Source organism: Strix aluco, chromosome 6, assembly GCF_031877795.1.
Source record: "Strix aluco isolate bStrAlu1 chromosome 6, bStrAlu1.hap1, whole genome shotgun sequence".
Classification (NCBI taxonomy): domain Eukaryota; kingdom Metazoa; phylum Chordata; class Aves; order Strigiformes; family Strigidae; genus Strix; species Strix aluco.
Genome location: NC_133936.1, coordinates 29,964,644 through 29,990,774, shown reverse-complemented (window position 1 = coordinate 29,990,774; position 26,131 = coordinate 29,964,644). Strand labels below are relative to the sequence as shown.

At 37.7% G+C, this 26,131-nt stretch overlaps 1 protein-coding gene across 1 annotated transcript; it reads left to right on the top strand.

Annotated features, from left to right (window-relative positions):
- The first annotated feature begins 2,307 nt into the window (after nucleotides 1-2,307).
- On the top strand, nucleotides 2,308-22,528 carry DYTN (dystrotelin). The gene is given in 15 exon segments (XM_074828312.1): nucleotides 2,308-2,326; nucleotides 4,449-4,523; nucleotides 6,056-6,254; nucleotides 8,295-8,383; nucleotides 9,194-9,306; nucleotides 9,975-10,046; nucleotides 10,381-10,544; nucleotides 11,427-11,470; nucleotides 11,473-11,537; nucleotides 14,145-14,290; nucleotides 15,897-16,059; nucleotides 17,779-17,849; nucleotides 19,950-20,109; nucleotides 21,380-21,860; nucleotides 22,425-22,528. Coding segments are annotated over 15 exon segments (1,965 nt in total).
- Nucleotides 22,529-26,131: the final 3,603 nt, after the last annotated feature.

The window sequence follows — 26,131 nt, the reverse complement described above, 5'->3', positions numbered from 1 at the left end:
AATACATATATGTAATCAAACATGTTACTTTTCTTGAATATTCCAATAAGATTCAAGAATAAGGCTACTCTTGTTGGGCACATAAGAATGTTTGTGTTAATGGGATCAGGGTTTATAATTGTAAAAATTTATTTCCTGTACATTTGTAATTAATTTTATAATTCTTCTTTGTTTTGTGGAAGTGTTTTTGATTATTAATAAGAGGCACATGTAGTTGAAAAACAACACTGACTGAAATAATGTATCAATGAGCAGAGTTAGTTCAGATCTGATGGCAGGCAGATACTGCTTCTACTTTCATATTACGTTCATTATAAAGTAGATGTGCTAACACTGAAGTAGATACTATTTATTTCACCCAAGAACACCTACTACAGTCGAGATCTAGACTCTCCATAGAGTTTTGTATATAAAAATGTAGACCGTACATATGTTAATAATGCCTTTTATAACTTTTGGAGGGAGGGTTCATGCATATGATGTTATGATGTTACACAATGACAGCCAGTTCAGTAAAACACCTAAACACATACTTAACTTTGAGACCATGAATACCCTAGTACAAGAGTATAGTGCATTTATCCATATGGGTAATGTAAAGGTTAGACTTTGCGCCATATTGGATAGAGAGCTTGTCATCTTACAGTAAGTATCAAGTACTAATAGATTATGCATGCTGTATAGCTCAGTGAAGTCAGTGGATCTGTTCTTATCTGAGTGAGAAAATTCTAATGAGTTCTAACTTAAGTGAGTTTAACTTGAGTATTTTTGCATTTATCCTCTTGTTTTATGTACTTTTTGTGGAAAGAAAAAAAGGAGGAAAACAAAAGGCAAGCTGTAAGTCTATGTTTTAGGTTGCTACATGTAGCTTTCACTAAACACATTTAATGCATTGCTTAGAATCTTCTGATTTCATTGATTTCCCTACACTGACTTTTCTGTCAAGCTATGGAGAGGCATATACTACTGCACCTATTTTAGGAATAATTGTATAAGCAAATTTACATGCCTGTGTAAATGTTGGGCAGAACTGCAGTCCTGCAGAACCCAGGGCTGAGCCCATGATCTAAACCTTAGTAAGGAAGAAAATAGAAGAATAATAAAAAAGAAACATAGTGGTATTTCTTTCAAAGAAGTAATTCAATAAAAACTATGGCTTTGTAGTCTTTAATGAAGAAGTTATTAAAGCAAATCTGTATCCCACCATTTTAAGTATTTATAGGTTATTTAGAGACTGAAACACAAAGTTGCAGCTTTCACCAATTAAAATGGTGAGAAGCATATTTATGGTAGACTCAATAATTATAGATCACTGAATATTTATGCTTCATAATTGGCCAGTATTCTGTCATGTTTATGACAAATGAGCAATGACTCTCACTGGAAAAATGTAATAGAGTGAACATTTGGGTAAGTTCAGATTTAATACCAAATTTAATATCTAAGTTTTAGATAGTATAATTTCTAACTATTTAAATTTTATTTATTCTAGCAAATTTCTTTTTTTTCCCTACAATAAGCCATATATGTAGCCTTTGGAGTCTTGTGTAACTTAGATCTGTTATACCTAGTATTTTTCAACTGTAATATTAACTAAAAGATAGTTACTATACTGAATTCATATTTATATTTTTATGTTTAAAAATATAATGTAGTTTAGAACATTAATGAAATAAATCCTCAGGGGAGACATTCAGTTTCTATTATTATCAGGGGCATAATTACTTTTGCTTTCAGAGTTGTGTGAAGAAGCAGATTCATGGTTATGCTTCCTTTTTCCCTTCCTTCTCAGCTGAGAAAGAAATAATGTCAGCTCAGCTGAAAACTTTAGTTCTGTTTAAAAATTTTAGAACATAGACTTGTGAGCAATTGCAATCAATGAATTTTGAGAAGAGTCTGGTGTAAAAGTATGCCCTCTCTGACCTGAAATTACACACTATGGACTGTGTAGTAATCCCGTGTGTAAACACTGGACTCTTCAATAGGGAAAGATCCCATTTCCTGTACTTGAAACTGTTTTGGGGACTCTTTTTCACCTTGATACAATTTTGCAGTTAATAGATAGTTATTACTACTTTATCCTGGGCAGAGAGCATGCAATTTTCTGGAGATACTCTGCACTTGGCACCAAAACTATTATGTTGTTTTATATAATTCTGTTTAATTTCATTTCTGAAATGCCTCCAGTAAATTGTTCAGATTAAAAGGTTTGATTTGAATGGTTCGATATGTCTCTGTCTAGAAAATGTGGTTTTACACTTTGGTTTGTTTCATTATAGAACGCCTAATGCCATCTGTTCATTTCAAATGGATCCAGACTTGCAGGGTAAGGATTATTCTCATTTTTTCCCAACTTTTCTCAAGAGACATTTCTGTGTCTGTTTGAACAGAAACTACTGAATTGTAATGAAGTCATGCCACTTCCAGAAATCTCTGTGCTGTAGCACATAAATGACAAACTACACAGCAGTGATGTCCTACCTTTATTTTTTGATCTGTTCTGGCACCTTCCTTGCCATTATCATGTTGGCCCATGGAATGGTCAGGCGCACAGGGGCCATGTTCCCTAATTTATAATATATGGTAAGGTTTTTTCACATATTCTTGAATAGGCATGAAGGATGGCCATACACTCCCTTTTTGAGTGCAAAATCTTAGAGGATAGTTCATCTGCTACGTTAATAAGTAGCGCAAAATGTAAAACTAGCAGGTAACCAGCTGGAGATGTCAGGAAACAATACACTCTTTTCTATATGTGTAGGAATTCTTTTGTCAGCTTCTCAGCAAAGGGCATTTATGAATCTTGAGGTGAAATTTGAACCACTGCAGAATGATTACATGCTGGTTTTCTGTCCAAAGGGGAAGCTCCATTCCTATGAGAAATGAAAGAATTTAGCACCCCTAAATAGCCTCTCATAAATAATAATCCTAAAATATTTTATATTTTATTTGGACTTTTTTTTTTTCTTTGTCTACTGTTTTACTTGTGTGATCTCACAAGTTAATTCTGGAACTATGCTTGACAGGCACAGAAGGCCCTAATTTGAGGCCACATTTTGTCTGTAAGGATGGACTTGAAGTGAGTAGCAGATGGCTACTAAAACAGATTCCCTCCACTTAGAAAGTCATCTTGCACATGGGAGGTGTTTGAGTTGGATCATGTGTATGTTTCTAGCATTTGTATTTGAAAATAAGCATTTGGAATTTAATCCACAACCTACTGAAAACTGTAGGAGTCTTTCTGTTACTTTCAAAGAGCTTTGGATCAGTTTACTGAAGAAAGAGAACTGATGATGCATGGAAGTCAAAACTCATTTTTCACATTGTATGACATGCTACACTACATCTCCAAATAATATCAGAAAACATAGTATGACAAGAGCAGGACTAAACAGATGGTATAGCAGATATTGGCTTATTTCTATATCTTAGGCAGCATCTGGGAACCAGCAGAGCCCATAATTTGCTGACTATTAATATTAGCCTGGTGCATTTGAGGGAAACCATTGCACACAGATTGACTCATTTCCAGACTAAACAGGTAGAGAGTTTTGTGAGTTACCTCTACTCAGTTATGCATATTTGTTGCTTATCTTTGACCTTAATGAACTGTGAGTAACCCTTCCTCTCTGAATTACAGGGAGAAAGAGTCTCTGAGGACAGGAGGATAACTGATAAATCCATTTCTAGTTTCTAAAGCTTTGTGAACAAGCCTTTTTTTTGGTCTTGAAGTTCTAGGTACACGTGTAAAGTATCAGGTATAGATCATGTTCAGAAGTCTTACTTCCCACCCAGGAAAACATCCTTTAGTGATGTGAAAGAAATGAGCTGAAATCATGTAAGGGTATGGGATTTGGTCAAGCAGTTTGAGTGGGATTACTAAGCAGAGATGTCAAAAGCCAATTGCTCTGGTATATTGCTTATCTTCTTCTGTGAGAGTCACAGATGTTGATCTTGACAGAAATTTGTTTAATGCTTGAAACAATATGCGTCCAAAACAATAACCCTGCTGTGCAGACTGATAAACTGTTCCTTGTAGATGAGCATGTCTGATCGAGAACCTGTTTTGCCTGAAGAAATATTTCATTATGATCTTGGCTAAAAGTATGCACAGTGCATATCCTTTTTTTCTGGTCCATGAATAGACTTGATTCCCAAAGAAGCAGGTGTGCTCTCTATGTTAAAAATTATTTTTACAACTCATCATGTCACTGGTCATAAGACGACCATTTTCCCCACAAAGCTATTGGAGAAAAAAGAAAATGTTTTAATTTTTTTTCATTTTTTCAAAATTTTCCTTCAGAGTAGTGTGGGTTTTAATCAAGTCCAAATTTGATTATATTAATTATTTTGATTTTTAGCTGAACAATTTGTTTTTCTTTCTTTCCTTTTTTTTTTTTTTTTAAATGAACCACTCTATTGTAATGTGTGTTTGTTTTCTTTCACAGAGACTTTCAATGATGTTCAGAGATCTGTCTACAGAATAGCCCTAAAACTACGCTCAGTACAAAGTCTGTGCCAGTGTTAGGAGCTGAAAAGAATCTTGTGCTTTGACAGGGAGAAGAATCTGTAAGAAAATGGTGTTGCTGTCACTTTGACTTATTAGGCTACTTTGCTCTCTCATTTTCCACCTGAGAATCTCAGAATGCATTATGAACACTTAAGAGCTAGATAGTACTTCATATGCAAACTGATTTTTCCCCCCCTTTTGAATGTCAGTGGAAATACATTAGTAAAATTCCAGAAGCATGGGAGAATCAAATTATTACTACAATCTGCAACACTGCTATGTAGACATCACTGGCAATTATGAATCTTTATCTGTATATTATTATTCTTGTTACATGTCAAATTCTCATGTGTTTCTTAGGAGTTGATTTATTGGAAATAATCATGAATCACTGAAAATGCATTGACAGTCATTAATACTATAAGTATTCATGAGAACAAAATAAAATATGATAGACTGGAAGAACCCTGGCTAGCACTCATTCTCCCCATCTTTGAAGTGAGTGAGAATTCTAAGCAAGCAAAGAATTATGGAACAGAATCCTGGTCACCTAGCTTGCTTTGAAATTACTGGATGTAAATTCCATATGGAGCTAAAATGCATGGAAATCTTGAATTTTTCACCTGAAACAGTCTGTTGCTGAAAATGCGCAACAGTGCAAGTGAGGTCTTCTGGGTAGCACAGAATAGATTGCTAGTTTGTTGGCCTTGGCTATATTTTTTCATTTGGGCATGCTCTTCTATTAATGTATTTAGTCTGATCTCAACCCTGATATGGTAAATCTGCCTGGTGCTGTGTGCCACAGCACGAAAGTACCAATTCACACATGGTTTTCATTAGCTCTGTTGCCTAGTCCTCCATGTCTCTTCTAGGCATCTACCCCAGTTACTTGACTTCTCCTTGAACACTGGTGACCAGAATTGCACATGGGTTTCCAGACTGAGATTCACCAGTGTCTCACATTGATATTTTCCCATCTGTGCTGGAAAGACAATAGGTGTCATATTCTAGGTTCTCTGCTTCTTCAGCCATCCACAAACTTGCAATCTACTACAATCTTTCTCTTCTGATGTTAATTCTAATTGATAATGACTCTGTGGCACTGAATGTGACCTTTAAGAAGCCATAGCTCTCTCTTCCCACTGCATATTAGTTATTCCATAGCACATTTATAATACAGCCTGTTTTCCCCTTTCTTGGCCATAGCAGCCCCCTTCTCTTTGTATTTGTGCATGAGGAGAAAGCTTACATCAAAGCAGAAATTGCTTTCACAGTCTCAGGTGCTATTCCCTTCCTATCTATCCCAAAATCACATCCAGAGAATTTTAGATGAGCTGTTCTATCTTTGTAGCCTCATAAGTTTCTGCTATGGATGCATAAACCCAGCAAGACGTTACCCAGATTATTTTCTTTTTATGTTGCATACTGTTTTAGACTTCATTTTATAGACTTGTCTTAGCTAGGCACTTCTAATAAAAAAATGTTGAGCTTCCATTCATAAAAAGACAGGGATCCTCATTCATTTTTCCTTTAATTTTCCCACAGTGGATTTGATTGATGTTTCTCTAATTTGGCACATCCTATTAAGTGAATGGAGCCAGAGGGAAAAGCAGATTTCTCTGAAAGTGCAGCAGATCTCTGGAATGCTGACGAAACTGTTCCAAAGGGTGAGATTAGAAAAAACAGGCTAGGTAGATCCAAGAGCTGCTGAATTCACATTGAGCCTGCTAGCTGCCATGTATGATGGGAAGAGGAAGCACAAATGTAAATCCATCATGAAGTACTGCTAGACTAAGTCTGTTTCTACCACTCTTATACCATTTCTGTATGAAACTCCCCTATTCTGATGGTATTTTGCTTGGTACACACCATGGGAGTAGTTCAGCTATGGGAATATGAGGCACAAAGCTTTATCAGAGAAACAGTGGTCACATGTTTCCAAAAATTACCTGGAAGTCCAGATGTCTGCCAGTCCATGCTAAATTTTCTGTGACCAGCCTTTCAAAGAGTAGCTCTTCTTTTGACTGCCAGGATGTTTTGATACACTCCTGAAAAAGAATTCATATTTGCCTTTGAATGACAGTACCTATGCACAGGTCAAGAATTTGCCAATCACTTTTCATTATTACTTTTTCTCCAGCTTAAAAAGTTCATCAACCAACTATAAAACAAAACTACTGTCTCATAACTAAGCTGATCAGCTAGCTCCTGTGAAGAGCAAATAGTTTATGGGAATAATAAAGAAGCAGCTCACAGAGTGTACTTTTCTCTTGTATTGTTTGTGAATAACGAATTAATTCAGTAAAGGCAGGATTGGTTTGTGATTGTATCTGATTTAAAAGGCAAAGGCTAAGTTCATTGTAAAATTTATTCACCGCAGATGAAATTTATTGCCTTCTACATTAGTGCAAAGTTTTTTTACTGAAAGTGCGTGAGATGTAAGTGGTCTGCAGGACTTTTTTCCTGAATTACTATTCATTAATAATATGATCACTACTGCTTAAGGTCCCATGTTATGAATTTTTTTGTACTTAAAAAAATCAATTAAGGCTAAGAATAAGCTGGTGTATTATGAAACAAAGCTAGAAACATCAAGAGCATTTTGTAATTTGTGTGGACTGTAGGGAAATAATTCAGATCTTAGCAGGACTATCTCAGTCTTTTTTTCTGGTTTCTTAGGACAGTGTATAATTTTCTTTCTGCTGTAATTTCTTTTTAAAAAAAATTCACAAGTTTCTTTCCATGTATATAGGATAGAAAAAGCTTCTTATAATTTTCTTCTAGTTATGTTTTCTCTGTAGAGTGCTGTTCTCCACTATCAACACTGGAATGTATTTCATGACAAGAACACATAAAGGCTTTTCCATGTTTGTGTGGTAGCTTACTTAATAAGCTTACATAAACCATCATAAGGGTTTTTGGTTGTAAACTTTAGCTTTAATGTTGGACTTTTTACTATGAAAGTTCTGGAAAAACTAAATATATAAATTCAGAATCTAGAAACTTTTGACCAACAATTTCCTATGCAGCTCATACTTTAGAGACTATATTGCAGGTTTATGCAGTATGCTCTGTAAAAATGCAGTTTCTCTAAAGACAGTTTTTTGTAACGACATTCTGAACTGCAATACTGGTTTGCAAAAGTGATATCTTAAATATAGAATTCCAGCATTTCCTGATTTATGTTTTCCAATTCACGTCTGCTTTGTCTTCACATAAAGAAACGTTTTTTCATTAGGTGCCTATGTCGCCAACTTGGGTTCTAATTTAAGCTATGTTCTTTATGATCTAACGGTCAAAACTAAAGTCCTGCTCCTGCATATATCCTTTTGATTAAATTGAGTTGCATTGAAATTAAAGGGAATCAGCCCAAGAGAAGCTCAGTGCAGGTCTGGGACCACAGTGAAGCTGCCTAACGATATAATACACAAAACAGATTGTAATCCTGCTTTCTCTTCCATATTTGGGAAGACTTTCCACAAAGGAAGGACATAACTTTTTAGGACATGTATTGTAAATGTAAAATTATATTTTACTTGGGATGTGAGGTCTTTGAAGGAGGTGCTGTCTTTTTGTTTTATGATTGCATGGTATCTTGAACTGTTAACTTCGTAGTCAGTGACAAAGGGTCCTAGACATAAAATGTCACTAAACTGTAACATCAGTTATACACATATAAAAGGATATGTGTTTTGAAGTTGTCTTCCAACACAGAGATATTTTTTTCTTTAGAGGTTTCAGTTTTTACATTCTCAGTAAATGTAGTGTAACTTATTTTATTGTGTAGATCTGGAACAGGTTATATCAAAACTAGATCTGCTGCAGCTGCCCTTATTGCCCTTTCAGGAGACACTCCACTGGCTAAATACAGAGGTGGGAAATGTATGATTTGATACGCCTCCCGAAATACTGAACATTGAGAAAAATATCCATTGTAATTTTTTTGCTTTAAAAGAGAATGCAGTTCTGCCATGCAAAAAGTAAATAATGTTGACTGCTTAGTTGTAGAGAAAGGCTAATGCAGAAAAATACTTTTCCATCAATGTCCACAGCCATCTTTGCATAAAGTCTCAGAACAAGTCATAGTAAAGTTTAGGATAAGTATAGCTTATAAATGAAGGACAAGTTCTATTTGCCTAGCAGAAAAGAACAGAAAACCCCTAGTTTTAAATTTCATTGGATTAGAAAACAATTTTATGTATTTGATCCAGATAAAGGTAGCTCAGTGCAATGTTCAGCACAAAGATTTCTGCCTGAATTAAATGTTCAAAATGGAGAACAAATGGACCACAAGTGGCATATTGGCCTCATCCTCTCCTACTACATATTGTGTATTTCCTTCCAAATTACAATTTGGAATTAACAATTTACAATTTAAATAGGGCATATCTTGTATAAACATATTTAAATATTTTTCTTACAGCCATGAAAATGAGCTCATTGTTTCCTTCATCCTTACCTGTCTTAACTGCCACGAATAAGGAATTGCCATAATTTCCTTGCTTCCTTTCTCTTTCCCCTGCCTGTAGGAAGAAAGTATTGTCACAGCAGTCACCAAGTGTCTGTTAGATAGAAAATAAAGGGAACCTTTCTTGAGGGGTTTATTTGATAGGCTGCAATTATCATGTGGGTAGTTTGAGAATAAGTAGCTAAAAGACACCTCAGGCTCTGCCAGGATTCCAGTTTCTTTCCTCTGATTGTTTTCAATCTTCTTCCAGTTTTAGGCTGTCCCTGATGGGAAGGTGGCCTTGATTACCCGTAGTGCTCTGAGAAGCCTACTAACAGACTTAAATCAAGTAATGCTACTGCAGTACTGTTACACAACAGATCTTGTAGGAGTGTACTAATCTAGGAGAAAAAAATACATGGTTGATACATTTTATCTTATTATAGGACTGAAGTCAATAGGGCACTCTGTGGACATAGGGAGCTATGATGCAAAGTAGGTAAAAGAATCAAATTCTGTAGCTTTTCTCAGTTAGAGTAACCACTTGCATCAGTGCCCCTGTGCATTCATTTTGCCTGAGCTTACAGGTCCTGGGAACAGCTGCATACAGCTGTTCTAAAGCGACTCCAAACTTCAAATGTCTGTACTCACTAGAATAGCATGCAATTGCAGAAAAATGCCTTAGCATACAGGTATTTCGAGCTGAACTGGCGCTGAAAATGGGATCTGAAAATGATCCCTGAGGTTCAAACCCAGTGTCCTTCAGTATGCTAGTATGGGAACACTGAATGTTGATCCATTTCAGTAAGTGAACTGGAAGCAAATAATTCTGACACATACTGAACTATGAAACTGTATACTGATGGTATGAATATGAACAGGTTTTCTTCTGAACAGTATTTTAAATGGCATTTCTATAGACACTTCACCATCTGTGTGCTGTCACCATCTCAGCAGAGCATGATGGGAACATCTGTTTTTTATTGAGGTGTTTCTGAGCCTTTCTTCTTGATGCAGATCCTAGTCGTTGTGGGAGAAAGCTGCACTCTGTCTTGTGTGGAAATTGCGACCCACAGCTGTTTCTATGGGGTGAGTGAAATTCTGATGTCCTGGGAAAGGATTTTGAATGTTGTTGGTTGATTAAAATTGCAAATGTATCATCATATAACATCCACCAGTATCTACTTTTAAGGGGCCAGACTGATCATCAGTCTCACAGTATAGGAGGACTTTTATCTATAGAAAAGATGCTCAGTAAGATACTACTGAAGACTCTTGCATTTATTCCAAAATCTTTGGAACTCAGTAACATTTTACATTAATGAAAATCTATGCTAGCAGCATCCAATATCAGAGCTTTCATTAGGAATTGTAGATTAGACACCAGTTCTTTTCAAGTAAATGGCTGAACTTGAACTTCCAGGTTCTGAACTCAGCAATTGCTGAAGAAAAATCCCTGTCTTGGCTGAGACTGGAGTCTGCTATTCTCCTGTGGCTCCCTACATGTTACAGATTATCAGCCACAGAAGTGTTTTCTCACCAAGCTAGATGTAGAGTCTGCAGAATTTTCCCCATTACAGGCCTCAGGTGCATTAGCAATTACTTGTAGTCTATAGCATCCACATAAATAGTTCTTACCATTATTTGCATACTTTAAGGCCCTAACTGCTGTATTAAGCAACAAACACTGGACATAATCTAATTTAACAAGTAAAATAGGGAAAGAGAGAATCATCACAGGCTAGTGCTCAAGCCTGCATCCTGCTTCTCTTTAGTTCACTAGCACAGACATGATTAAGGAGACTTACTGAAAGTAAACTGGCAATTCAGTGAGTGGTAAAGCCAATTAAACCTGTGTATCTCATTTCTTAGTTCTTTGTACCATAATCAAGTGTATTAACTGGCTAGTTAAGTTATCCATTCTAGCATGTTGTTCATCTAAGTAATGGTATAAAATGGCCTAATAGTATAAAAATAACACTATCCATTACCTACTGACCAGAATGCTCAGAAAAGCATTTTACTGTTACTGTCTTCTCAGCAATAGTAAGCTTGCAGGTTTAGTTTATTGCATTTTTAGGTTTTTGCAAAGTTGCAAATCCTACGTCAATAATGTAGTGATATTAGGGTTCCATGAGAGCTGCAAATAGAGATAAGCTGGTGTATAAGAAGCATATGAAGATGTAACTGCATTCTCAAAAATGGTGCTAGAACAGCTGTTTCTTCCTTGGACTGAATTTTGATGCAGCAAATAAATAACATCAAAATCATTAGTGGGTTCTGGAGAATAGTCCACTGTCATTTGGACTAAATAACTCTTGCTTTCAGAGAATGCTGAGGAAAGTCATTATTCTAACAAAGGTGCTTCACTGCATTTCAGAACCCAGGGATCTGGATTTCCAGTAATCAAGCTCACTTACACTAAGTTCTTACTTGTGGGCAACTTAATTCTTCTGTTTTCCCTTACAGGTATCACTGTCTGAAATGCCTCAGTTTTGACCTTTGCCAAGTCTGCATTTTACTGGCCATCTCAGCAAACCACATAAGAGGTCACATCCTGTTATGGAACACTCCGTGCAGGTAGACTCCCATTGTACTGATTCATTTCCCCATTTGGGTTCTTCATGTAGGCAAGTAGGCAGTAGACTCTTGAAGTACATTGAGTATGACATTATGTGTATATTAGCCATAATGGTCATGACATATTAGCATTATTAATCTGGGAACAGTGAGTCAGAGAAAGGAAAAAAGGGGACTTCTAACTTTAGAAGGAGTGTTTTGTTCTGAAATGACTGAATAGAGCCATGAAATGTCATAGTGCAAGTCCTCTTCTCAAGCCATTTTATGGCAAGTTTGTCATTTGCAGATCATACTTAAACCTGTGGAAAGGGTCCTCAGTGTGTCCCAGTGTTTCTTCCTCCCAACCCCAGTGCAGACTAATTCATCCTAAAGTTGTACAAACTCCTGCATGAAATTTCCTTTCTTTCAGAGCTTTTCCACTTCATCATAAACCTTTATTGTAGACTCATTTGTCTCTGTCAGTTAGGGACGCAGCACAAAGAGACAGCATAGGTCCAACTAAGCACACCTACCTGGGCTCCATTACAGAGGCAACTTGTGCTTTCATCACACTAGCGGTGAGGTTCAACATGGGAAATTTGTGTTTGGAAGGTCAGCTTCTCCTTTGAGCAGGAGATTCCAGATCTTGCGCACAGCAGCAGACAGGTTTTTTGTGGATATATATAACAGTACCTTCTTCTGCTCCAGTAAATGAGCAGAGAAGCACCCATGAAAGTTTCCCTAGTAAGCTGTACTCCATGGTCTCCCTCCTGAAACCCTGCACTTAACATGAAGGATATCTGGGTAGCCAGTGTCTGCACCAAAACTAAAGAATGTCACACTGCTCTTACAGTCACTCTTTGTCTGGGAGAACATTAAACTGTAGACACTTCATTGCTCTCTTTCTGAAAACTAAACCCTGTTGCTAACACTGTGAGAAACTATACCTGAATGCTCAATATCTGCATTAAAAATAGCAGATAGATGTTCATTCCTCCAAATAGCTTTCCTCATCCTCCATCTGTGAGAATATAGGAGAATCAAATGGCAACTGATCTCCTCATGTAGACATTTCTAATGGAGACATTAAAATCAGTGTGAAGGGAGAGTGAATGGGAGTCTGTGGATGTGGAAGCACCAGAAGGAAGGGCAGGAGGGATATAACACAGCAGGAGATGATGCAACCTAGATTAGCTGGTCATCAAGATCATAGCACTTCCACACACAGCTTCACAACCAAATCAGGAAAACAAAAGGGAGCATGAAACAAAGGACAAACTGCCATTTGAAGATGCCATCACAAGAGATGATGATGTGAAGGTAAAGAACTAGACCTATACCTATAAGACACCTAAATACGGAGACAAATGATCACAGTCACTGCCAGCTCCTAAAGGAGCTAAAAGCACATCCAAAAACCAGCACATGGTCACACTAAGAGGAAGCCAGGAGGCTTAAGGAGAATTGGCATCTCTTGTCCTCCATGTCACTGTAAGTCATCATGGCCATACCATGTGTATTCACCTTGGTATGTGAATGCTGGAAAGACTACTTGGACACCTGTATGTTAGTGCTTGTGAGTGAGTGAGTATGAGTGAGTGAAATCAGTTTTGGTTTAAAATTAAGTCCCCTTCCTCTCCTATACTGTCGGACATTGAGCTTTCTCACACTGTTGCTGCAATATTGCAACTGGATCATTGAACATAGGTTTCCTTTATGAAGCCCTACTCTAACACTAACCCTGTAAATTTTCGTGGCCAAAATCTATACCAAAATTTAAAAGATAAGCTACTCACTATGACAGATACCATTTTTATATCCTTTGTGTGGGACATGAAAGAATCAGTAGTAAGCTACTTTTCCCATACCTTCCACTCTTAGCAGATGCTGTCCTTGGCTGGGAAAGTTTTCACATTGTCTTTATCAGGGAGCCGGCTGCTGAACGGGGATTTGAAATATCAGCAGTTTTTCCTTACCGTGCTGACACCTTGTGGTAATGTTATCACCATGTTGAGAAATGACTGGGAGGCGTGCTGTATGTTTTCCTGTTCAGTCTGTCGGGGCTCACCTCATGTTCTGCAGCCATCACTTCCTGGGGCAGAATTGGTTTGTGTCCTCCTATAATACAGCTGCTGAGCTTAGTTGCTGTACTGAGCCTGACACTGCTGTGACAAATGGAAATGTGGCTTTTACTGTATTGTATGAGAGAAGGACATGAGGCACAGAAGGCTGTATCTATTAACACTTCATACGAGTATAAAAGTACTTCTTCCCATCGATCAAGAGGGAACTTAGATACTAGCTGGGCAGACTTATTGTTGTGACTGTGAGCTTAATCACTGTAACTGCCAAAATCCTGCACTAGCCATTTCCAGACTGCCTGAATTTGGCTCAGGCAGAATGTTTTGCTTACCTGACAGAATTAGAACCGCTCTTGCCTGTGGTCCTGCATCATCATCCACTTCAGCTTCCCTTCTAGGGCTCAGACAGCAGCCATGAGCTTCTTCAATTGTTGACCAGGTGGACCTTTGCTTTCTTAAGTCTTGCCTTTGCCTTGGACTGTGTCTACTTCTGGGCAGCATCCATTTGAAAGTTTACTCCCTTCTTTATTATCCCTCATTCCAATAGATGTCAGCAAAGGCGAATGCAAAGCACTTTCTCCACACCATCAGGAACAACTTGTTTCAAGAGCGCTGCAGAAGAAAGGAGGCTCAGAGAAGGAGGGCTCTGGAGGCGGTGGAGGAGCAGCACTTCTCTACTCACAAAAAGATTTTGTGAGTTTCTGTTTCAAATGAGTTTATAACCTCTGAATAATATATCAGGCTGTGGGATATTGCTTGATTATGTCCTTTGACTAAGTGATTTTGTTATGACAGATACCATGTCATGATTTTTCCATTAAAAAGCGAGAGCATAAATGGGAAGTTGCTGCACATTGTTCTGTAGCTTAACCGTGATTACCATGCTGACAACCTAATGACCAGTTGTCTTATAAAATATAACATGTTTGTGTCTTCCCTCCTTCCTTATGTCATTTCTTTCTCTCCATGCCATTTCTTGTGCTCAGTCTAGGGTCAAGCATTGCAAATATTTTGTACCTGTCACAACTGCATGGGTTTTTAAGCACCTCCTCTGCGACAAATTCATTGGAAATTAACTGTGAATACTTTCCACATCTGACCCACTAACAGTCATTCTACTCATGTCCCACTGAATTGCAGCCCTGTGGGATTACTCACAATAGTGAGTAGCTGATCTCACCATTCCAGTTCTTTCAGATCAGTTCTGGTTTGTGTGCTTTTAGCTAATGTGTAAATTCATTACTGTATTTCCACTGATCACAGTGGTTAATAATGAGCATTGGAGGTCATGTTGTGGTTTTTCCTATAGTTTCTCCTTCCTTGCTCTGAGATTTTGATTGATACTTAGGTGTAGAAACTGAAGGGAATGATTATACGGGATAAGCACAAACGTACAAAGGGTGAGATTCCTTCCTGGCTGTATAAAAACCAAACAACTCTCTTGCATCTCACATATTTTCTCCAAATGAGGCTTCAGTGAGACTGAAATAGGGAAAAAAAGGTCACTCCTCTCTAAAAGAATTAATTTCATCCTTGTGCCAAGGAGGAGAAAAGTCTCTTTATAAAACTTGATCGTGCTACACTGCTAGGCAAGTACATTGCTATTAAAAACCAATTTTTTATGTACAGTAAGACTAACAGATGATAGTTACAGTGATTCTGATGGAGAATATTATTTCATTATTTGTTTTTTAGAATGTGGTGAAATGCAAAACATTTTCCATTGCTAATATTTCCCCACTTGTATTCAGCACCAAAAAATATTTCTTAATTTTGAATGTAATTTAATTCTTCTGTAAGCAATTAAGTTTTCTCTGTAATTCTGTGGTGTCTTGCTTACCTAATGCCTGGCTAGCAGTGAGAGAAGAAAGAATTTGGGGCTGCCGTTACAGGTGTCACTGTGGGGCTGACAGGTATCTGGGCTTTTCCTAACATAGAATGGACTGAACAGCAGGATATCTGGCCCTTTGCTATCTTTTTGTAGTTGAATTTCCCAATATATACATCTCTTGGCTAAAGGAAGCAAAAAAGAGAAGCAGCAAATTTCACTGATATACTCATTTAGTAATGAGTGGAAAGAAGAACCTGTTGAGATTTTGTTGAAAGAGTGGAATTTGTTTTCAGGAACTCCATTCTTTCAGCCAAAGTATGCCAGCAGGCACAGCTAAACCATATTTCTTGCTTAGTCAACAGCACAGCTGTCTGTCTACTTACAGTGCCTTTGTTTCATTTTGATCTTTCTGGGTATCAAAACCATATAAGGACTGATCCTTTCTCTTATTTCTCTGTTGATATACAGTCCCCCTGTAGAACTCAATGCTTCACCACTACTTGGCCCTGAAAACCTGTCTTTCCCAGTGGACAGACTGGAATCACCCAGGTTCATATCTAAAAACAGAACTGTAATGCAGAAGAATGAGAATAACAGCAAGACACCAGAGCAAGGCAAGACAAAAGCTCAGGTGAGCAAAATATGAAGCTGTAATAGTGCTAAAGCTGTGAAGAAGACCTACCAAGTTAACTACCTAATTGTCTTCTAATTACCAATGAAAAATAAATGTAATGGGCAGCTTCACCTTTCTGTTAATTTCTCACTTATAGAAAAAAATGTGGAATCTGAAAACTTAGTGAAGCTTGAATTTTATACCCTCCCAAGATTAGTGACTGACTGCTTGACTGCCATGACCTTCAGAAGCATTTATAAGAATATTTGCTCTGTTGTTTTTTTTTTCTTTTCAAGTTGTCTTAGAGTAGCACATTAAAGACTGGCTGAGACTGGAGTCCTCTTTCTATTCTGACAGTAAAAAATGCCATCATGTCCTCCTACTGCAAGCAAATGTCAAGGAAGGATGCCTTAATTCTTATTAGGCTCAGGCCATTTTTGTCTCCATGGCAATAGCAAGAGGACAGAATAGGCCCTTCTTAAGGATAAACCCAGAGTAGTGTCCACTCCAACTAAAATAGCTCGTGCATAAAAGCTCTCCACTAACCCATTTCCAGGTTCCCTGCATAGAAACAATGCTAGAGGAGGGGGTAGGACAGTGTAGATAAAAATAAGTACATAGCAATTTTTTGTTTCTATATTTATTTGAGAGGTTGGTAGCTCTGCACTTACTCGGAATATAGGGAACACTGGGTTGTGTTCAAACCAGTTTGTGTCATCCACTCATCTTGTTCTTCCCAGAAGCCAAGGGTCCAGTAATTGAGAACTAGCCTCTGTGTGTCAGGTCACTCCTCTGGCTGCTACTCCTGTGCTGCCCTTTGGAAGACCTGTCCTTTAGGACTCTGCTGCCCAGCTTGAGGAATAGTGCCAGCCAGCACATATCTGCAGGAGAAGTTGTGGACAGACAGTGCTTAAGCATATAATTTTGATGGCTGGCATTTGTCATTTCAGAAGACAGCAGGATGGGACTTGCATCCCTGTAGTGGGATTCTGTCACATGCATTGCCTCTCTTGTTCATTTTCTCTCTGAGCTGAGAATTCTTTTTGAGCATTTTTATACTGATTTCCAACATCTTATAGTACAGATTATTTCTATGTTGCTTAAAAGATGCAGACTATAAATCCAATGATAGCTTTTAATAGAATCCATAGAGGACCTGGGGACCCAGCTCTTAGTCTCATGATTTCCTGGCAGCCCTGATTCCAGCCCAGCTTATACCATGGCTCTAAAGCAGCTTACCTAGAAAGTGTTTGTCTCCCTGACTTCTGGGCTACTGTCCCCTGCATGGCCCAGAAACTGCTCCTTCCACCCAAAGACCAGGGCTTTCTCTTCTCTCTTCTATATACAGTCTCTCCCTCCACCTCCTTGTCCCAAAGCAGTTGTGGGACTTGTGAGAGACTATTCCCAAATCAGAATATTCCATTTTGCAGAAATTCCAGGGAATTAGGTTTTTGTTCTAATTTAAAACAAAACAAATTATCATACACTTAGAATTAGTCATGAGACAAAGAATTTGTTCTATAGAGTTAAATTTTGCAGTCTGTTCTAATAGCCATTAGAACTACTTTAATGCACCAGTTGATTGCAGTCAGTTTAAAAAAAAAAGTTAATTAGTAAATCTGTAAAATAGGCCAAATCCCAAATTTGCCATGCCTTCTTATAGCAAAATTTGCATAAAAAATGAAATGTTACTGCTGATAAAGTCATGAACAGATAATTTTCTCTTTTTTATTATAGGCAATAGCCTCTTTTGAAGCCGATGTATTAAAAATGCATGAATACATCAAAAGCATTCACAGTGAGAGCAGGTAGGTAAATGCAGTAGTACAATGACTGAAGACTGGTGGGCAATGCAGCTCCAGTGAAGAGCTAGAAGACATTATTTTTCTATACTTTAGAGATTTTGAGATTTAAAAAAGATGGAGATGAATGATAAAAACTCAGCAACAAAAACTGTAAATAGACATCACTGGGAAAACAATTTCTGGTAAAGCAAAACATTTTGGTTTGCTTTCATCAGCATTTCTGCCATTGTTAGTTTACATTTCTAAAAGTAATTTTTAAGGGAAAAAATGTTCATTCACATAAAAATATCAGAATAGCATACTTTTTTCAAATTTTTCTCTGAATAAGTCTTAATCAAAACAAATTTCAAAATTTGCATTAAGTTTTTAAATCAAAGTAGGATATTTTTCTAAAAAATATGCTGTAAATCAAATAGAGATTACAGGCTTAATGCAGTAACTATTGGTAAAATTTACGTGACTTAGATTATCAGAGAAGTCCCTTTTGATAGTCAAACCTTTGACACGATAAAATATTAATTCCTAAACTACAAATTTCTTGGGTGGTTTGTTGTGGGGGTTGGGGGGGGGTGTGTTGGTGTATGGGCAGCCATGCTTACCTTTTTCTTTCACTTTTGCTTTCCCCTCCTTCATTTTTGTAGTTATATATGAATGTGCTGTAGATATAATCATGTCTGTGACCACTGAAACCAATGGAATGACAGCGAAGTGTAGAATTTGATCCTGAATCTACTCTCTTTATTTCCTTCAATATGTTCAGTTCTCTCTGTTCCTGTTTTGTTTCATTCTAATAAGTCAACGTACAATTGCTGCTCCAAATTCACACAAGGACACTCCAAGACTAAAGCAAAACAATTGCAGTTTCATTGTGTCCATGTCCTTTACCTCACTCTCTGTTCTCACACAGGAAATAAAGAGATATGGCAAAAATCTTCAGCTTTTGTTTAGATTAGCAATAGTTGAGAGGATATCTGAGAAGCCTGCTCCTGAAATACTGCATCACCCTCTGACCCAGAGCTTATCATATAACTGAGTGAATGAATCACATTACTCACAGGAAGCATTTTTTTCTTATTTGTGGACCAACTTCCAGCATTTATGTCACTGTTCACAGAACCAGGCTCTGAGTTAGTTGAAGGTAGTCAGAATTTTACAGTAAAGACCCATTAAATGCTATTACAAGGGACCCCCATAATATTAATTTTAACTTTAAGTGGTCTGACTTGCTGTCCCATTCAGACAAATCTTGCATAATTCCAGTGAAACTGATGGGGTTCTTGTCTGTGAGCCAATGCATACCCAAAAGAACATTAATCAGATGAATTTATGGATGTAACTAAGCAAGGGAGATAACTATTTCAGCTGTGTGGTATGAAGCAGCTGGTTTATTACTGGAGTGTTAACAGGCTTTTATGTCTGTCTCCACCTCAGCCATGGGGACACACAAACTGTGTTTCTACCCTGACTTCTTAGAGAAATCCCAGCTCTTGAACAGAGATATGGGCAGTACTTTTGTCATACTTTGCTCTGAGTAGGTAATTTCTAAATCTCTGGTGTGCATGGGAGGGTGGCACTTCTCATTGCAAAAATGACGGTATCTTTTCAAGGACAAGTGGCCTGGGCAGATACTATTGGTATCATCAAACAAGCTGCATAGAATACTGGGAGCAAGAAGGAACTCAATCAAAGGGGTAGAGGCTGCTTTTACTCCTTTGTTGCCCAGGGGGAAATGATGGGAATCCTTTGCGGGTCAGGGAGTTGCCCTAAGTAGTTTGCTTCTAGACAGGGTGACTGTTGTAATGTCTCTCCTGTTGCAGCCACCTTTGTGGGAAAGGTAAACCCCAAGATGCAAGGCTCAGTCCTGGCCACAGTTCTACTCAGTTCACATCTTTCCTCATCTAGAATACTTCTGTTCTTGCTAATTCCATGGATACAGCCCAGTTCCTGAAACACTGGCCTCTAACCCCAAAGCTGACAAAAATTTCCTGAACTGACAAAGAGGAGAAAGTTTGTGCTACAGTATTTGCTCTTTTCCATGACTGCATATATTTGTGTGTGTGTGTGTGATCTAGCAAAATTTCCATCCTCTTGTGTCCCTGGCAGGTACATGAAGAAGCAGTTCAGCAAATGGAAGGACAAAATGAAATTTCTTCACAACTCTCAGGAAGACAAAAGCTGCAAAATAGAGGCAAAGCTCCAAAGCCTGAGAACAAGCCATGAAAATTTGCAAATGAAGCTGCAGCAAATGAAGCAAGAAGTAAAGGTATAGTGATAAATATACCAAGATTCTTCACAGCTATGGGCAATTACTGAACACTAACTACTACTTTTCCTGCCAACCAGCACTCTTGATACTATTTCGTGCACCTTCCACTTGTCTGCTCAGTCATCTTAGGTTCTTATCTTCAGAAAAAGCAGATAGACTCTTTGCAGCAGGAATTTTCTTGTCATTCTGTATATATTTAGCATCTAGCACAGATATCCATGCCTGGGATGTTTAGACACTACTGCAATGAAAATAATGAGAGAGTATTCCAGTAAGATTGAGAAAATGGTTTCCAAGAGAAATGTTAGATACTGCAGTCTTTTCTTTAGAGAAGAATCCTGTGTGGGTGTTGAATAAATAAAATACTCTTTTGTTATTCCTAATTGCTGTCTTGTACTGGGATGTAATATGGACCTCTTACAGAAAATATTTTATTTCTTTTAAATTGTATTAACTCTTGTTCATTTAAAGTATCTCTGAGGTTCTAAAAAGGCCCTTATTTCACAGGGGATGCTCATGTATTTGTGACCTACAGCATTTTTGTAGCATTTTCTGCAATACAGTTTTTGGAGTGTTTTTCACGGATGATCAAACAGAGAAAAGTGCACACTTGGTCAGCTTTATATCACTTGCACATGAAGTCCAGTATGACCTGGCATGTCACACCATCCTGCGTGTATGCTGTGACACTGGCCTGTCCACAACATGCAGGACTGGCTGCACACACACAGTTGAGTGTCCAGTGTATGCACAGTCAGCTCAGTGCATCCCAGTTACATCAGACTCAGCGTTCATGCAATGGACAGTATTTGCCATCATAGTTCTGTCTAGAAAATTCCAAGTACAATTGTGACACTGACAACCAACCTAGTTTTGGAATTTCAAATGTTAACAGGTGTGAGGTATTTGATATGTGTTTAATATACACATATATTTTTCCCTTAGTTTAATTCTTTTAGAACAATTTTCCTGCAAATTTACTCCTGGAACATTATTCCCACTTTTCAATGTCATTAAAGCATATAATGTATTTGGATTGGAATTGTGGAAAAAACAGCCACATAGATTTGTCCAAACTCAAACACCAAGTTGTATTTTATTGCAGAAAAATATTTTATTTGTGAAAAGAGTTGGTTTAGTTTACCATAAATTTAAAAAAATATAAGTATTCTGACCCAAAATTATTTTCCTACCTATTTTAGTACTACCAGCAAACAAAAAAAATCAATTCTTTTCAAATGTATTTTCTGTGTTTTGTCTATTGTAGACAATGTTACAGTCATCAGAGCATCCTTTTGCCCAGTGTCAGAACACGATGCCAAGAAATCCACATGTCCTGCTGGAAACGAAAATGCAGGGTGGATTAAATCCTGCCCAAATAAGGCCTGCTTCCAGAACATGTGCAGACTGGAAATCTTTGAATCCCCCCAACCCTGCCAACAGAATGCAGCTTTTACAGACACCTGAGGTTCCCGCCGCAACAGACATTATGTTCTCAGAAGACCCACTGAAGTCAGTGTCCCTGCAGAGCCGCAAACCATTTATGGAACAGTATAAAAAACCAAAAGAGAATCAAAGATATCTGCCTGAATTGACAGAAAACTCCCTCAGTGGCATCACGAGGAATAGAGTTCTTACTCCCTCTGCAGTGCAGGTATCACCTCATGAGAAGGAAGTCAGTGAGGAAGTGGAACTGCAGCAGCTAGTGATGAAACTGAAGGATGCATTGTCTCTCCAAGCCCAACTAGGTATAAATTCTCCCAGTTATCTTGACACTGTCTTCTCACCTTCATCCAGTTTACTCTAAACATTGTTCCTAATAATTTAACCCTCAGAGGAAACTCAGAATCTTGCCTTTGCCATTGTAGATGTACTCCAGCTCTATACTGTAAGGCGGAACTTATTCCTGTAAGGTGGAATAGCGCCCCTAAAGTTGGACTAATTTGAAACAGAATGAGTCAAAACGCTTAAGAGGAAATCAGTCTCAGCAGTCAATTAAGGAGCAAGCTTATACTGATGATGGCACTGGAGGTCTTTTCTGTTGTCATTTCTGTGACACTGTAACTGTGACTCTAGTCCCAGAGAGACTTCCAGCAGTACAAAATCCCTTTGTAAGCAATTGTCTTACTCATCAGAGCTTTGTTCAATGCTCAGGATGCCTCACTTTTGATAATGAGGATGTAATAAGGAAAATGATGGAAAAAGCTGCTGTTTCAACAGAGTTATCTTAAATTAGAGATTTATAAAGAGCTTTTCAGGGCTCTGGCAGCATCCAGTCCTCTGAAACACTTAAAATCTGTTCTACTTTTCAGCTCAACAGTCAGCTTTGCAGCAGGAGTTCTTCTCTACAGCTGAACATGTTTGCAGATCCTTTTCTGACCTCATCAATCAAGTAACTTCACCAGCTTGTAAATGATGGAAACTACCATTCACCTTACAGCTTCGTTGAACTATTGAAGGTAATTGATGCCATGTCAGACTCTTTAAAGTGTCTCAGATGTTGCACTGTAATAACCCAGCATAATAGATTTCTGAATTTACTGACTTCATCAGGAACCATAAATAGTGTTGGAGAACAATGTTCCCTTTTCTATTAGTGGTTTCCAGCTCCTGTGCAGGAGATGTTGGCCCAGCTGATAAAAATCAGCATGTCTTCATTAGTGTTACACTGGCTTTCAAACTGTCCTGCCCAGTCCTCTTTTCTCACTGCTCCCAGTTCTCTTTTCTTACTGCTATGTAAGCAGCAATGGCTTGTGTTTCAGGAATATTTTTTTGTATGAGATTTGGCTTGAGTCAATTTGTTTCAGTGATGTATTTTCTATCACATCATTGTTTCTTAGACTAAAGGAAGGATAAGTTCTTAATTGTCAGACTTCTCAATACTTGATATTTACATATTCATATTTTTCCAAACTACTGAATTCATATTTAAAGGAAAAGATGCTTTGAACATTTAAAGGAATTTAATTGCTTTAGAAGAGCCTTTCCCTTATTAACTTATATATTAGTATAGAATGGTTAATAAGAATGTAATGTTTAGTATAGTATGGTTAACCAGAATGTAATTTTACCTGCAGCGTCTAAAATGTGAGAAAAAGTAATTTTTTCTTTGGTTACTAGTACTTTGTCTTTGATGGAACATATCTAAAATTTCAAGAGTATTAAAAATACTTATCAAGCCTATACACACACATACAGGCATATATATGCATGTAAGTAAACATATAAGCTGCCCAGAAGTTTGTAAACAGATAGATGATTGGCTGTAGGTAGCAGGTTGTACTTGCTGAAGTTGATTACAAAGCACCTATTAGGCATCAGCAGGGAAACAGGCTTGACTTGAAGACAAAGGAAGATATCGCACAAAAGAAACATTGCATACTGCTTTGATCCATTCCTAGTACAGTCTAGCTTCATTTCTTATAATGATGGGTCAGTGAAAACCTTAGAAAGAATTTAGATCATTCTTGGGAGAAAAATAATAGACGCTCACTGCTTTCACTGCTTCTTGTTTGCTGCATGGTTCTTATGGCAGTGCGACTCAGTGAGATTCATTGGTATCTCTGTGCTGATAGTGTCATCAAATGCATATTGTTGTAGTGACAGCAGTTCTGAAGGTTGAGATAATGGGTTAAGATACAGCGTGTTAATGATTTGCATGTTATTATCAGATGTCATACTACTTTGGACTGTTAACTATTTGTTAAGTGACAGTGTGAACTAATGGGAAATTTTCCAAGTGTCATTCCTCAGCAGTGCAAATGATTGCCCATTTCTCTCTCTAGCTGTTGATATGACACGGTCAAGTTACTTCCTTGGCATTGTGCTGTATCTCTTGTTGATGACAGCAACAAGGGAAACATTTTTTTCTGCACAGAAGTATTTTAAAGATCTGAGAAATGGAAATGATTCAATACCACTTCAGAGAAAAATTACAGATTCAGCTATTTACTATCACTGTTCTGCAGGAGATGCATAAAAAATAGTGAATGACTATGTGCATGTGGGCTCAAAACCAATTATGGTTCAAGAAAATTTGCATACTTCTAAGGATTTTAGTTGAATCACTGGAACTATACCGGCTTTCCAAGAGAGAAAATACTAGTTTTTACAGGAATTCTTCTGTGATTACTAAGAAAATAAATTTGGTTTGAGTGAAAGCAAAATATTTTTGGAAGCTTTGGGAGGAAAAGCAGCTAAATTACATATTCTGAAGCTCTGTTTCATGTATAATCAAACAGAGTTTAGACTGATGTGATTGAAAAGGCCAATGAAAAGTGTAGTGCTTAAGAAAAGCTGCTCAGCAGAATGCTTAATTTTCCACAAAGATTTTCCTGGTCTGGTATTTTTCAGAATGAAGATAAAGTGACTGTCTGACTCTTTAAAACGGCTAGAAATCTCATTTTCTGTTGGTAGTACCTCAGCTACCTTCTTGAAAGACCTTACACTGTGATAGTGATAGTAATGAACATTCCTGGTTCTTTCTGCTAGTTTTGGTCACAGGAGGCCTTAATTACACATACTGCACCCAAGAATTACAACAAATAATGGTATGCAACTAGAAGCTAACAAGCAGTTTGTCTTTAGCAAAAGAAGTTGTGAAGAGGTTGAAAAGTAAAGAAACTGAGGGAGGAGGACCCCAGAAAACAAATAATAATGAGGTCACTAGAAAATGGCTATTATCACATAAACAGAATATAGTGTGAGGTAGAAGCTTAGTAGCTTTTGCAATATACCAGTGCCAAGTGGTACAAACAACAATCCAATGAACTTAACTGTTGATTATGGGAAGATATCCATAAGCTTTTGATGAGGCTTTAAATCTCCTTCAGAGTGAGTACATCTGAATTGAAATTGGTTGGAAACAGTGATAGCCAACAAATACTGGTTTGGTCTGACGCTACATACAACAGGTCTGGAGCACAAATTCTTACAAATAGATATTCCTGAACCACCATGAACTCTTAGTTCAGAGAAAGACTCAGGGAAGTGTTTTCCCATGCTAATAAGCAGTTGTTTAACTGCCAGGTCCCTATAAGATGAAAGGGACAAAATCCCAAGGTATTTATTTTGTTGTTACTCAGTTCAGCTGACAATGAAGTTAACCAACCTCAGTCAGACATTTTCATCGCATCCTTCTTCTGACACACTCAGACTGAGAAACAGTAAGCCAGTAACAGTATCTGCAAAAAAAAATCATAACTCACCCCAAGATCTGCCAGGAAGTTTACAGGGGAGAGTGGTAGGAGACAACATCCTGTCTTTAACCACAGGGACATTTTGAATTATTCCTGTACAGCAAATCTGCTTGCATCTTGTACTCACAACAGTTGCTTTTTCTTAACACAGCCACCCTAGAAAGCCCCAATTTATAGTGAGTGAATGAATAGCAAACATCAGCATCATCCGATTGTGTTTTCATGCAAATTGTTGAGACCTGGATAAAAGCAAGCAAGACCTAAGTTATAAAATAGAATTGAGCTCTAAGACCTTCAGAGAGAATAAATTGCTGCAGGTAGGAGTTCCTTTAGGAACTTTATCACTTGCAAGTTTACATGTATTTAATTGCATCCCCTTTTTTTATTTCAGCACAATTAATAACACAGAATTTCCAAATGTTCTCCATAGTGTGACCTATACTAGAGATTCTCAGTCTTTCCTCTACATACTAATCCTCTCCTGCCCAGTTCCTCAAAGGCCAAATGATTCTACAGCCTGTTAATTAAGAAGCTTGCTGAAGCAGAGAAGTATTGCAAATTTGTTTAAGCTAAACATCACCTTGGCCCATAGTGGTATTTCACCATTTCTGTTGCTATCTGAAGGGAAGAAGAAAGCTGCCAGCAGCCATTTCCTAGGCAATCCTGTTGTTACAGGTGGAGGTTATTTAAAGTGGAAGCACTAGCCTCTTCCCAAAGAGCCGTGTGAAAGAGTGTCTGAGATAAACAGTTCAGATAATCTGTCTGGTTTAACATTTTCTAGAGCTTGAGAGCATATGGGAACAGGTAACATCTGGTCTACT